Below are 14648 nucleotides of genomic sequence, written 5' to 3'. Positions count from 1 at the left end.
AAAATACAAAAAATAAAATTAAAAAATAAATAAATAAATTTTAAAAAAAGAAATCGTGAGGCTTCCCAACCCCAATTATACCTTTTGCATTTAGTTTTTTTCTAAGAAAAATCATACAACCTTAAAAATTAAAAAGAATCTGAATAATTATTTTCTCCAATTCACCATCTCAAGAACCCTTCCCTCTGAAATTCCATCAGATGCTTCTCCTGCCTCTGCTTCTTTTGACAAATACGTGCTGGGCGCAGCCTGTGTGCTGGCACAAGCTGGGTCAGGACACAGGCGAGGGCTGTGCAGAGCTGGGAAGTAACCCGCTCACACAGGGCATGGAGGCACCGCGGAGCCTGTCACACAGCCTGAGTGACTCAGAATTGTCTGTCTTCAAGTCTGCCTATGCGGAGACTTCCCTCATTCTTCAGCCCTCTTAAGTATCAGTCTGCACTTCAAGGATTTGAAAATAGTTATGTCACTCACCTCACCATTTTTCCCGCAATTCCTTCACCCACTCTGACATAATTTACTGATACTTCACCTTTAAACACAGTTCGTCAGTGTCTATCATAAAACTGTAGCTGGTACTGGAACACATGTGAGCTCCACACACAGTCTGCCCATCAGTGAGCTGTGGAGCTGCTAGCCCACTTGAATTAGGGACTGAATTTGTGTTAATTTGGGATATATAAAGCATCTAATTCTTTGTGGTTTCCCCCTCCCCGCTAAATAGCCTTCTTCCTTAAATAATCAGCTGGTATCTGTGGACTGCAAGAAAGGAGCCCGAGCCCAGGGGGACAGTGCCCAGAGAATGCTAAGAATTGCTGAGCCAGATGCAAGATTCAGTGGCTTCTACAGCATGCAGAAACAGAACCACCTACAGGCAGACAACTTCTACCAGACGGTGTGAAGAAAGGCGCGTTGGATGAGGTTTTAGAAGACAGAAGCAACTAAATCTGCTCTTAACAGTAACTAGAATTTGTGCACTTGCTTAGTGGATTGTATCGGACGGTGACTTGGTGTACAGCACTGAGAACAGACTGGGATGGGCTACAGCAATGTGCAGAACAAGCATTCCCACTTTTCCTCAAGATAACTGACCAAGCGTTTTCTTAGAACCAAAGTTTTTCAAGTCGCTAAGGTATACTTGCTTGTAATATAGCTGTAGAGATACTTGGGGGTGGGGACAGCTGAGTGTGGTTGGGGCCGTGGGTGGGAGGGTGGTGTCGGGAAGACAAATTGGTCAGCTTGGCTCGGGGAGGCACCCAGTGACCCAGAGCAGTCCAGTGGCCCGGAGGAGACCCCCGCTGCTCTGAAGACTGCATGCACGGCCCGGCAGCACGGCCGAGGGAGCAGGAGCAGGAGCGAGAGGCCTTGCGCACCAGCTACCGGGGCCCCTGAGCACCCCCAGACGAGCGTGCCAGAAACTTGCGATAGCCATGCCAGGTCGAAAGCCAGTCTCTTTTCTATAGTCACTACTGCAGTGAGGCAGCCAGAGGAATGCGAGGGCAACATTTCTCTAAAGCGGGTTCTTGAGGATATATACAGTTAGACTTTTTGCTGCTTTTGTTTTCTTCCAAGCCAATCAGCCAGTTCATAGCAGAGTCAGCAAGCAAACAGGACCTAAAGTCATTTCTTGATGTCAGCACTGGAGCGTTTCTGACGACAGCGTGGCAGGAAGGAGGGAGAGGGTGAAGGACGCCAGGGATTTCCAGGGGCTACTTCATTGTTCGTTGTTGCTTTGTTCTGTTGTTGGGTGTTCATAGTTTTTGTTGAAGCTCTAGCTTAAGGAGAAACTTTTTTTAAAAAAAAGACTGTTTGGGGATTTTTTTTTCCTTATTATATACTGATCCTACAAAATAGAAACTACTTCATTTAAATTGTATATTATTCAAGCACCTTTGTTGAAGCTCAAAAAAATAGCCTCTTTAAACTTTAGCAATTATAGGAATATTTATGTAACTATCTTATGCTTCAAAAAAAAAAGTATTTGTGTGCGTGTGTATATAATATATATACATATATATTTATACACATACAATTTATGTTTTCCTGTTGAATGTATTTTTATGAGATTTTAACCAGAACAAAGACAAACAGGCATTCCATACCAATGCTTTTGATCACTTACAAATTTTTGAACACAGAAATCTCATTCTACCTACAGTTGAACTGGGAGGAAAGATGTGAGTGTGTGTGTGTGTGAAGGTGTGTGTGCACACACTTGAGCAGGCACCTGCTGTGGAGAAGGTACTCCCTCAGTTGGTCCACCTCCTCATTTGGATTTGTTTTGCTTTGGTTTCCAATTCGCTCACTGCCAGAAACATTGACGGCAGTTTACCGGCATCACTAATCAGCTCCTGGGCTTTTTTTTTTTTTTCTTCAAACAACTGTTTGAAACAACTACTGGAATATTGTCCATAATAAGCTGGAAGTTTGTTGTAGTTTGCCTCAGATATAAATGACTGTACACTATAGTGTTAACTTTTCAAACAGCTCTTAGCACTTTTATACTAATACCCATTTGTGCATTGATTTTTTTTTTTAAAAATGCTTGTTGTGAAAGACACAGATACCCAGTATGCTTAATGTGAAAAGAAAATGTGTTCTGTTTTGTAAAGGAACTTTCAAGTATTGTTGTAAATACTTGGACAGAGGTTGCTGAACTTGAAAAAAAATTAATTTATTATTATAATGACCTAATTTATTAATCTGAAGATTAACCATTTTCTTTGTCTTAGAATATCAAAAAAAGAAAAATAAAAAGGTGTTCTAGCTGTTTGCATCAAAGAAAAAAAGATTTATTATCAAGGGGCAATATTTTTATCTATTTCCAAAATAAATTTGTTAATATGTTACCAAAATAGATTTACATCAGCCTGATTATTATAAAATTTTGTTGACAATTAATCCATTTCTGGCATAAAAAGTCTTTATCAAAAAATTGTAAATGCTTGCTTTTTGTTTTTTCAATCATGGCCATATTATGAAAATACTAACAGGAGATAGGACGAGGTGTAAATTTTTTTATTATTATTTTAAAGATATGATTTATCCTGAGTGCTGTATCTGATACTCTTTACTTTGGTTCCTGTTGTGCTCTTGTAAAAGAAAAACAAATATAATTTCCTGAAGAATAAAATAGATCTATGGCATTTGGAGTGCGTTGTAGTTCTACAGTTTGTTTCGGTTTCTTCAAAAATCAACCGAGTTGTAAGGGGGTGGTTTGCAGTTTGGTTCCTGGCAGCAAATAAACACTTTGAATCTTAAATCACACACAATGTAACTTTAAAAATAAAAAAGTCCCCATCTAGGATTAGGAAGACAAATTGCCCTTTTGTTTTCCGTTGTCAGGCCGATGACCTTGCAGGGCCACAGGCAGCTGCACAGACTCTTCTGCACCGTGTAACCTAAGGAAGGGTGTGGCCGTAGCTATGGTCAGTGTCTCATGGACCTGGAAATGAGCAGACGGATGTCTGTCCTTCCACAGCAGTGCAACACAACCTGGAAAAGTCCCTCTCCCCCTCCTTACCCAGGGACTCACTAGCTCACACCCTGTAGTGATGAACAATGTGTGGAATAGCAAGAGGAAAACTTTAGCACTGCAAGGGAAGAGAAGGCATTAAAAACCACACCAGCCTGACCTGTGGCAGCGCAGTGGATAAAGCATTGACCTGCAGCACTGGGCTGGTCAAGACATTCGGCAGTTGATGCTGCTCTCCTTCTCTTCTCTGTGAACATAAAAATAAAGCTCTCAAGCATACCTTACTTTTTTTTCAACATTTATTAAAGGACACTAACATCCTTGGAACTGGCAAAAGTGTTTCATGACTAGTGACGTATCCATGAGTAGCTGTTGCTAGACTTAAAGCTTTAGGAAGAGACAGGCACAAATGAAGTGTAGCACAGGAACGGGGAATGGACAGGGTTGCGGCTTACAGGGAATTCAGCACCTTAAGGATACAAACTCCTTTTAAAGGACACTTCTCCAAAGACACATAAAACAAAACACAAACATCTCAAATTAACACAAGATTCTGGAAGTAAATGGCAACATGATGGTTAAAATTTGATCAATGGTAAACATGCAGCAACCTCTAAAACCAGGCATGGCCAACCGTTTCCATATTCACTAAGTAAACCAAGGTAACTAACACATTGTGGTTCCACTGCTGGGAACAGCCCAAGTAAGATTCAGTCTCGACAATACTGGTGGGTGATATTTATACTGACAATTCTCTTACAAAAATCAGTGGGGGTTTTTGCTATCACTGAGGAATAGCCACATTATAAATCTCTCAATGCTTTCATCCAGTTCTTCAATGTAGTTTAGATCTAGAAAGTCATTAAAACTCAAATGGGCATACTATACTGTTAGTCAATGAAAAAAATATAACTGCACATGCATAATAGTATAACCCCTTACTCTACAAAATTGAAAAAGTTCATAATTGTTAGTATTGAACAACAACAAAAAAACATCCCTAGAATTCAAAATAGTGCCATATTTCTCTTGGTTAATAACAGAATTAGTGAAGACACGATCTGTTAACACTGAATCACAAACCCAGGTTCGTGTGCTGAGTTTCCAGCAGCAGCAGCAGCAGGCGGTGCAGCAGCTTTCAGAGGTGCTGCAGGACGTCGAGCTTGTAGTCCGTGGCAGAGAAGGCTGCTCGGAAGCGGTGCTGCTCTATGTAGGACACAGAACTAGAGGGGGAAAGAAAACGTCAACAGAAAGGCATGCTGTGTATATTTACACAACACGTATGTTCATTTTATATACATTTTACATCTAGATATAAAAAACATTAATGAGAACTAAATATTACCACAAAGATCTACAGTAGCAATTTTTTAAAAAAGAAAGGTTTTAAAAGGCTACCCCCAACAATGAAACGTTCCTTTAAGAAATCTGTTAGAATTGCCCAGAAATGAGATATCAAAAGGTCATGTCTTTTAGGGTACCACTTAGACACAGAAGCCCATAACGTTAGCTTGATGCCATCAGGCTTGTAAGAAAGCAAACAGACTCCCTGGTGAACGCAAAGAAAGGTGCAAGTCGGAGCGCTCTTCTCCTATGCAGGGTGAGCACAGTGGCAGCCCCGCCCCGGCCTGTGGTCCAGCTGGGAATGGGGCAGTGAGGCACGGGTGAGAGCGGAGCTCGGCACCCTTCCCATCTTCCTCGGGCCAAGTGAGGCCACTCTCTGCCTTCTTTCAATTATCAACTGCAGGTTAAAATTGAGGTGGTACATTTAGGCAGCCAAGCCACAATCTGGTGTTACAATGAGAAAAGAAAGCCCACCGAGAAAAGGGAAGGCAAGTTCTCCCTTGAGCAACACCCCGTCCCAGGCAAATGCTCTACTGGTCCCAGCGGACGAGGAGTCATCAGCTGGCTGTGGGTTTCCAGGATGGGTGGAAAACTGCAATGAAATCACCCCATGTCCGCACCTTCCTGTGCCCTTAAACACCTCTGAGTATTTCCACTCCTTTCCCTTCATTTTCTTGGACGACAGTGTCACCACTCTGGTTTGAGCCCTAGTGTCTTTGCCACCCAGTCCTTAGAATACGAGGCCAAGACAAAGCCACAGCACGTGCACACAAGCAGCTGAGCAGAAGCAGGTACAGCACAGACAGGCCTGGACTCCCAGAGGAGCCGGCAGCCTGAGCGCGGGAGCAGTCAGACGATGCTGCTTCCCTAAGGCATTCATTCAGTGCAGCGTCACAGTCACAGCCTGGGCTTTAGAGGGGAAAATTAAGTCATTTTCCCCCAAGAGTACTCTGTTCTCTGGCTCATAAAATTCTTCTGTGAAGTTAGATGATAGAACAGCTAGAGAATGCTTCAGAAGCTCATTCTATCTCTGGCCCTCACGGCAAGGCCACAGGAACCCATGATAATTAAAAATTGACATGTTCTTTCTGTTCATCTCATTCCTGTGTCACATCTATAGGAACAAACCTCAGAGCAATCCAGCTTTCAGACCAATGCTAGCACAACACAAAAGCAAACAAAGATGTCAGATATATATATTTTTTAATCCAGAATGTAGTAAGAAAAAGCCTTCCGCCCTGGCCGGTTGGCTCAGTGGTAGAGCGTTGGCCTGGTATGTGGAAGTCCCGGGTTCGATTCCCGGCCAGGGCACACAGGAGAAGCACCCATCTGCTTCTCCACCCCTCCCCCTCTCCTTCCTCTCTGTCTCTCTCTTCCTCTCCTGCAGCCAAGGCTCCATTGGAGCAAAGATGGCCCGGGCGCTGGGGATGGCTCTGTGGCCTCTGCCTCAGGTGCTAGAGTGGCTCTGGTCGCAACAGAGCGACGCCCCGATGGGCAGATTGGCCCCCTGGTGAGCATGCCTGGTGGATCCCGGTTGGGCGCATGCGGGAGTCTGTCTGACTGCCTCCCCATTTCCAGCCTCAGAAAAATACAAAAAAAGAAAAAGCCTTCCATCAGAAAAACACAGCTTATGAGAAAAACAATTCCTTTCTACCCTTAGTACTAACGGCTGGCTGACTCCACAGCGAGTCCCTTACAGGTGATACCTCTGTGCCACCACTTTGAGCGCCTTGTCTCACATCTCAGCAATCCCAACCTTCCTTACGTTCCGCTAACAAATGACGGAAACAGAGAACCCCCAAAAAGAAAAGGTACCAGAGGAGATTGCTCTTAAAAGTGCATCAAACACTACAGGATGCATTTTGTGATGCTTTGAAAATCTGTCACCCGAATAACTGCTACTTTTAAAAAAGTAATTTCATTGAAACATACTAGTTTTGCCCATAATAAAATTTTTCAGTCCCTCCTCACCCACATTTCGCTCTTCCCTGAGCAAAGCAGGCAGTCTCACTAACTTCTCAGCGGTCCTCTGCCCATCGCCATTCCCACCCTGGGGAAAATCCCTCACCCATTTTCCCCAGACCTATCACCACACTACATAGTGTAACTGTGGATCTTGATCCTGAGATTTACGGCCCATTTTCCATTGTCCTGCGTTTGTGAATGGATACTCTTTCCATTTGCCCTGCTCCCTCCTTGCCCCTCCCACCAAACCCTTAGCTCGTCCCTTTGGACCGGTTAACTGGTCGGACCGCCCCTCCTTCATGTATCACTACCCGCCGTCTCTTCCTGCTGTCCCCACGCTGGTAGAGATCACCCTTCTCAAACACTCCCAGTGTCAACTGAGACTCTAATTACTCATAATTACGGCAATATTTCCATAACGTTTCCTCCACCCCGTCTCGATGGTTGTAAGTTAACTATGGAAATGACTTCCAGCCCAGGACTTACAGTACAAGTTCATATAACCGTAATTTGTAATGTCAGTAGCATAACTGAGCCATGTATCCTCACCCTGCACAAATAAAATTAATTTAAAAGCTATTTTTAATTAGCAAGTGGGTGCATTTATCGACTAATCGGAACTTCCCAGACACTGCACAGGAGCTGTTAAAACTCACCTTTCAATATATAGTCAGTTAACAAGCTCGGAACTTTCTCACTGTCCTCTTTCATGGCACGAAGAACTACAAAATAAAAGAGAAGGAAAAGGCAATTCTAAATTCAGATAAATCATTTAATTGCAATCACTGTAGCCTTAATTAATTATATGGTATAACCAATTCATGCAAATTATTATTTTCTAGATAAGGGAATACAACTGCCAATGCTCAAGAATTTATTTTAGCTGAGTAAGTCTTATTCAGAGAAGGACATTCCACTTCCCCAAGAGTTATTTCCCCGGTTTAACAAACAGTGGAGGCAGGAAAGAGAAACCTGGTTTTCTACACAGAGCCTCAGTTTTGTTGTGAGCGCTGGGAAGCAGACTCCCAGAATGTGCACTTCTGTGAGCTCTGAGGAACAGCTGGAGCAACCCTGAGATAAGTGAATAGTTAGCTATACTCTCCAAGGAGCGTATCTGCCAGCCTTCCTGGAAATTTTTAAAGAAAAGACCAAAACGAAGACGGGACATTCATGAAGCGGCACCTGCCAGGCTGAAGCCATCTCTACCTGCTGAGGGACCTGGGAGAGTCAGCCTCGTCCTAAAGGGGACCTGACGTGTATCTAGAGCAAACACAAGACAGCTACTATTACAGTGGTTAAAGAAAAAAAGCCAGACCACTCAGGTACAGATAAAGCTACAAATAAATATATATACTAAACTTCTGCAGTGACTGACAATTCAAACTTTGTCCAGAGCATCCTGGGGAAAATCCCTCACCAATTTTCCCCAGACCTATGACCACACTACATAGTGTAACTGTGGAGTCAGCCTTCCTGGGCTGAAACCCCAGCTCTGCTGTTTCTGACTGGTGAGACTTGGGAGTAAGTTCCTTAACTACTCCGGGCACCAGGTTCCTTGTCAGAAAAATGCAAGTGATAATCACACCTGTCTCAAAGGCCTGTGAGGATTCGGTTACTAATTCACATGTGAAGGACTTAGAATAGTGTCTGGCACATAATATATGCTACAAAAGCATTAGCCATAATCACTAACGTGGCTAATATTCTAATTCTTATTAGTATTATTGTTGCATCTCCAATAGCTTTCACTAGGAAGGCTACACCGCCATGAACGACCACTGTGCCGCCACGGGGCTTCCCCTGGCTACCTGGTAGGAGCAGAGACTCGGGTTCTCCCCGAAGTTCTCAGGAGGTGATCTCTTTGTGATTTTCAAAGTGAAGGTCATCCTTCCATCTTCTGTCTCCACAACAATCCTGTCCTAATAACTATGTTAACTTGGACATTCATTCACTCACCCTATATGCATGTTCACGCTCCCAAAGATTCCAAGTTGTGTCAAACTATGAAGATACCATCTAAGAATTAGCCAAAGGACATTTTGATGTGGGAGTAAGGATAACTTTGGTCCTTGACCTGAGAAGGCAAGGTATCAGTAACTCTTGGCTTCTAGGTAGTATGTATGCCGCTGTCTTAGTGGGCTGCTATGTCCAGTATTTCGCCTTCTGGTCTTATCTTAGATTTGTTTTCAATTCTATATTAAATCACATACTAAAAGCCTGCATCATTCAAAGTACAGTAGACTGGGAATTAAGAGACCGGCCTATAATTAACGATTCCCCTGTGCGATCCTGGACACTAATAACTTCGTATGTTTTTCCTGAAAATTAGAGGATGGCCACCCAGTTAATCTCTTACTCCTTTGTTTTAGACTGGCTGACAGCACTTGACTTACCCATATTTAATTATTAAATGTTTTTAAAGCATTAGTCTCCAAAGGAATGAGCAAAAGCCTCAGGTTAGCAGGCAGGCGGCTGGCAAGGACGCCACTGGCCACGCCCCCGTGCTCCCTGACCCAGGTCTCCATGCCCCTCGTTTCCAGAGCAGAGGGTGGCATCACTCCCAGTCACATGGTGATCTCATTTGGCTCCCTCTTTACTATCACAAATATTTACAACTAGAAAGGATCTAATGCATCAACAAATCAAGTCCCTTCGGGAAAAACAGGCTGAGTGATTGAGTCACCCCAAATCACATGCGCAGGGTGGGACAAACGTAGGTTTACAGTGTGTGAGTACATGGAACACAGTTTACTCTCATATTATTCTTTATTGTTATACGGTTTTCCATATGAACAACTATAAACCTGCTTTTGCCCCGCCCTGCACATTAATTTACTATGAGGTAAATGGAGCAATTCTTTTTAACCTCATTTTTCACTGCAACCAAGAGAAGGTAAGTGGCTTGCAAGGATACCTCTGTCATTTACAGGAACAGAACCAGAATTCAGGGCTCATTTACAGCTACCATGAGTGACACTCGATATCATGTATAGTTAAGTCTAACAAGTTATTTTTGTTAAGAGTATTTTTGTCTGCTTTGTTCACTAAAGTATCCCAGGTGCCCTGAACATGATCTGGTACACACTAGGTCTTCATCAAATGTTCACCGAATGAATGCTCTAAAAATATTACTATCAAGTATGTTCTACCTATATTGCCTAGGGTTCTATATTTATAAAGAGAGGGGGGGGGGGGGAAATGTTGGCCTAAATCTTTCCTATTCAGTTACTCACAGTCATATTTACATAAGATCCAAGAAGCACCTTATTTATTGATAAATAGGTATATCCTTAAACAAACAAAAGGTAATGGAGAATCAAGTTACATTTTTTTCTCCAAAAGTTCAGCTTGTATATATTTTAAGAGGCCAGAAAAATCAGAAAAAGACAAAAACAACATGAATTACTCTAGATTTAGTGTTGTATTAGATGTCATAACCATTTATAGTTTCATTCTCAAAAGAATAGAAGACACCCTTCATTTACTATCCTAACTATCAATACAACAAAACAACAACAATGTAGTCAACTGACTAAAATTGTATGTAGAATCGGCAAAAGAGAACAGTTTAATTTTGTCTTTACTCACTCTTTGTTAATATTTGAAGATCTTCAACAGATGGTGGTCCATTTTTTTTCTCATAAGGAATAACTGTTGTCAGGTACTGCCAAGTTAAAAAAAATGTGTCACTTAAATCTGAATGACCTTATCTGCAAAAATGAGATACAGTTACTAGAGGTCTATTTTATAACATGACACGCGAGTTACTTTAGTAACGAAAACAGGTATCTGTCTCCGCTGGAGCTCATTTTTTTGCCCACTTCTGCCTGCTTCATCTAAGCCCAACGTCAACATAAATATCCATTTTTATCGCCCCTCAGTTATTAAAATTTTCAGTCAGTCTGAGGATTTGTTCAACTTGTTCATTTTAAAGTGAAGTCTTATCTAACATTCTCCTTGTGTTGATTTCAACACACTTTTAAAAGAATAATTTTAGCTAAACACATAGTTCTAACAGTTCTGCATAACAAAACAATTTCCAACAGTCAAATAATTCTTTCAGACCATTTTTTCGACCAGAAAAAAAATGGTCACATGAATAACTTGACAACTCTACAAACATATAGTAGCAAAAAATTAATAATAAATAAAAACACAGAGTAGCTTCTTCTAGAAACTAACAGATACATTCACCCAGATCATTTAAGAGGTATATTATTATATTATTGTTTTAAATTATTGAGTAAGTAGTTATAAGTGTTTAAAGGTATTAAAGGAAAAGAGAAAAGTGAAAACAATAATAGCCTAAGGGGTAATGAATATTAATAATCCATGCCTGAGACTGGGACAAGCTGCCCAGCTTACAAGTGCAATGGCTCCCGACTACCAGTTATGTGCTATACCTACGTCCCATGAAAGTGCACTCTAAAAATCATTGTCCAGATTCTCCTATTCTAGCCACACCACCAAAAATGCATATGCATAATTTAGTGCAGTCTGCATTCGCTTGTCTAGAGATCTACTAGCTCTCCTTCAGCCCCGCCCATTACTCAGCCCCTGCCCTACAACTCAGCTCCATTAATACTCTTTCAGTGATTTTTATCCCACTCAATTAAAAAAATTAAAAAATGAAAAAGTTACTTCACAATAACTCGATCCATAGGTTCGAAAATATGATTTGTTCAATCTTTAAGAAACTTAGTTTTCTACCATCTTTCTGATGTAACCCTCTCCAAGGTGATGCCCAACTGTATAACAGTGCTTCTTGTGAAGAATACCCAAAAAGCCGGAAAGGTGCCCTCTTGGGCTTCTTTGATAATGGCATGTGAAAAAGACAGCCTAGGGGAGCACCGGAAGCCAGGCGTGGCATGCAAGCTACTGGCTACATTTTTAAGCCTTCCTGCACCATTCCTATGTTTTGGGTCAGTTTGTAAGTTATTTTGCTACTTCGTGAGTTTAAAGGAGGTGAGAAGTGCCAAAATTAAAATAAATAAATAAAATCAACTAGCCCTGCACGGCACCCCTTTATAAATTGCAAATGTCAGTGTGAAGGAATATTTAATGTCAATTATTTCCCTTCTTAAGTAATACAGAACTGTCTCCAGAAAAACCCCAGGCTCAAATGCCTTCTTTTGGTAAACAAGCTGCATTCTGCACACTCTCTCCATCTTCACTTAAGGGCAAAACTGAAGAGCTTTCTTTTTGAGGTGAAAACTTCAAATTGTGAAAGGTAACTTTAAGTAAACTCAGTGTAGATATGTTTCCCATGTTCATGACATTCCTGAAATCATTATACAAAATTGTTAATAAAAAGCAAGGTGCTATACTCATCTATGTAAGATTTTGTATAAAGAATGTTTCACACCTTATTTTTAGCCAAGTGAGTTGGCTGACTATATGATACACCTTAAAAACACATGAATGTCATTTAAAAATAAGTAAAATATATTCTATTGACATTTTTTACCTTGTATTCTAAACTAAAAGATATCAACATTTGGCTTTCTTCCCCAGAAATGAGATCTCATTTCTTAAACTTTTAGAGTAGCATATTCTAGTTATGTTTCACAATTATATCTTCTATACATGCAATTAATTATGTGTATGTTAATATCTATTTGTTAAAAGGTAAGTGAAAAACAAAGCTCTAAAATGTGTATCAAGAATGCATTTAGTCTATTGTCCAATTTGAAATATGCTTTTTCCTAACGAGAAATTCTATGCATTTTCAAGACTATAGAAAATAAACTTTCATTTCTTTTTTAAATGAAAATAAATTAGTAAATTAGTAAAACTGCCAACTTTTAGGACCTTCACTTACAGAGAATGAAAAAGCAGAGAATGAGGAAAATAAGGATAACCGAGCACCTGTTTCTCTCCACCTGAATTTCCAAAGGTGTGGCGGAGGCCATTCTGAATGACATTTGAGATCCCTTCCATGCTGAAGCGCTAAAGGCAGCAATATACGGCCCGGAAGAAAAGGACAGAGAAAGAAGTTCAAAGACTATATTAGTAAGAATGTACCACGATGACTTATGTGCCCAAGAGGCAAGCAGTTAGAAAATGCCACTACTCATTCAGATAAAGCAGTCAAATTCATGCTGTTTTAATAACATTTTTGCTTCCATTGTTTTGCAAGTCAAGTGCAAAAGCAACTGCTGTTATGCCACTATATTTGTGAAGATTTTTCCTAACGTAGCTGATAAATTTGCTTCAATATAAACACTGTAAGTGGGACACATTTGTTTTATGCAAAATTTACCACATAATTTTTTAGATGCTTTTGATATTGTTTACCTACATTTTATTATAAGTCTGAAAACTTAATACCGACAGTATGCGTATTTTTAGCCCGAGTTTGCATATATGGACCATAAGTTTGGAGAACGTTAACGAGACGGTTGGCAAATGAAACGCCGTCACTTGGAGAGCTGACTGCGGCTTCCCACTTGCTCTTCAGGCTCTGGCCCAGCGCAGGACATGCACTCCGGTGGAGCACAGAGCGCCACGTGCCAGCCAGCCCCCAACTCTTCCGCAGAGACTTTTCCGCTCCATTTCTAGGAAACAGTTCTAGCTTCTTCCTCCCAGCAACCTCCGAGACTTCCTAGAATTCACTGCACTGAAAAGGGACTATTTCTTTCTAACCGTCTTACTTTGATTTGTGGCCAGTCTACCATGTCATCAGACACAGTGGGAAGTGTCCAGTGGCACCTCGGTGCCTGTAGAGTCAGAGGATTCAGATGAATTCTTACACCATGACTAACGAAAGGGAAAGGCTAACGAAGGGGAAAGGCGTCCTGCAAAGGAAGTTCAGCCCCGATTCACCGGAAGCTTCCTCTCCCTGGAATCTTCTAGGGAAGATGACTCAGAACACATTTCAGGAGCTGAGAGAAAGAATACTTAACCAGGCCCCCAGGCAAAGAAGGAACAAAATCAAGGCCATGGTCTCTGCTTTCGAGAAATGCCCCGTTTAGCCAGGGGTTCCCAAAGTGTGGCCCAGGGAACCCACCCCAGAGGAGGTCCCAGAAACCCTTTCAGGGTTCCATGAGCCTAAATTATTTTCTTAGAAATACCAAGACTTAATTTGCTTTTCTCCACTCTCATTCTCTAAGAATGAAATAATTTGTATCAACAAAGCCATTTTGCTAATTTTTTGAAATAACTATTTTTCTTTTTTTCCCCCCAACTGTATATAGGACCTTTTATTTTGTTAAAGGAAAAAATAAAATAAAATGAGTAAAACATGGTGAAACATTAAGATCTGATAAAGCTATGTTATAGATATGTGGGCGTTTTCCATATTTTCTGAATGCTTGAACTATTTCATTTTTTAAAAAAATGATTAATACAGTAACCAAAGTACTTCGAGTTTTTGAAATAGCTATTTTTCTTAAGAACACTATTTATGCAAACATTAATGAGTTTCTTACTGGCATTTTTAAATGAATTAATATGTGTGTTAAACTTTTCTCAGTTTTAATTTCTGATACAGTAAATATTGATAAAGACTACAAATATATACCTATCTATAACCAAAATATATATAACCTATAGATACAAAATATAACCTATATAAACCAAAGCTCTTTCTGGTCTTCAATCAATTTTAAGAATATAAAGAAGTCCTGACAACAGAAAGCTGAGAAATACCAGGTTTCATCTTGGAGGAGCCAAGTGTCCCTCTATCAGCTCCACGCTCGGGGGCACTGCTGAAGTTCTGAGGGCCACATCTGACCACCCTGCGGCGCTCGGACAGCTGCGCCTCTCCTGCACTGCCCTTCTGCCCCGCCCCGTCCTGCTCACTGCGTTTCAGCAAAAATCGAACGTCTGTTCAAGACACCTCACCAGAACATGCTTCACTGTG

At 41.1% G+C, this 14648-nt stretch overlaps 2 protein-coding genes across 5 annotated transcripts in view; one reads left to right on the top strand and one right to left on the bottom strand.

Moving 5' to 3' along the window:
• Positions 1 to 3152, top strand: part of CRIM1 (cysteine rich transmembrane BMP regulator 1) — a 194904-nt gene extending 191752 nt beyond the window's left edge. For 2 of the 3 annotated variants that reach the window (XM_066378522.1, XM_066378521.1), the window contains exon 17: positions 725 to 3152. In XM_066378522.1, coding sequence (XP_066234619.1) covers positions 725 to 901 — 177 coding nt within the window. In that variant the 3' untranslated portion in view covers positions 902 to 3152. The remainder of the gene's footprint in view (positions 1 to 724) is intronic. The other variant, XM_066378523.1, reaches the window with a different exon arrangement.
• Positions 3153 to 3756: 604 nt separating this feature from the next.
• FEZ2 (fasciculation and elongation protein zeta 2) overlaps positions 3757 to 14648 on the bottom strand; it is a 44031-nt gene continuing 33139 nt past the window's right edge. Inside the window, exons 6-9 of one of the 2 annotated variants that reach the window (XM_066378519.1) lie at positions 12653 to 12733; positions 10373 to 10448; positions 7441 to 7506; positions 3757 to 4698 (exon numbers count right to left, since the gene is read on the bottom strand). In XM_066378519.1, the coding sequence (XP_066234616.1) occupies positions 4682 to 4698; positions 7441 to 7506; positions 10373 to 10448; positions 12653 to 12733 (240 nt within the window). In that variant the 3' untranslated portion in view covers positions 3757 to 4681. The remainder of the gene's footprint in view (positions 4699 to 7440; positions 7507 to 10372; positions 10449 to 12652; positions 12734 to 14648) is intronic. The other variant, XM_066378520.1, reaches the window with a different exon arrangement.

Source organism: Saccopteryx leptura, chromosome 3 (genome assembly GCF_036850995.1).
Source record: "Saccopteryx leptura isolate mSacLep1 chromosome 3, mSacLep1_pri_phased_curated, whole genome shotgun sequence".
Taxonomy (NCBI): Eukaryota; Metazoa; Chordata; class Mammalia; order Chiroptera; family Emballonuridae; genus Saccopteryx; species Saccopteryx leptura.
The sequence above is the reverse complement of the archived record's forward strand: the minus strand, read 5'-3'. Positions and strand labels throughout refer to the sequence as shown.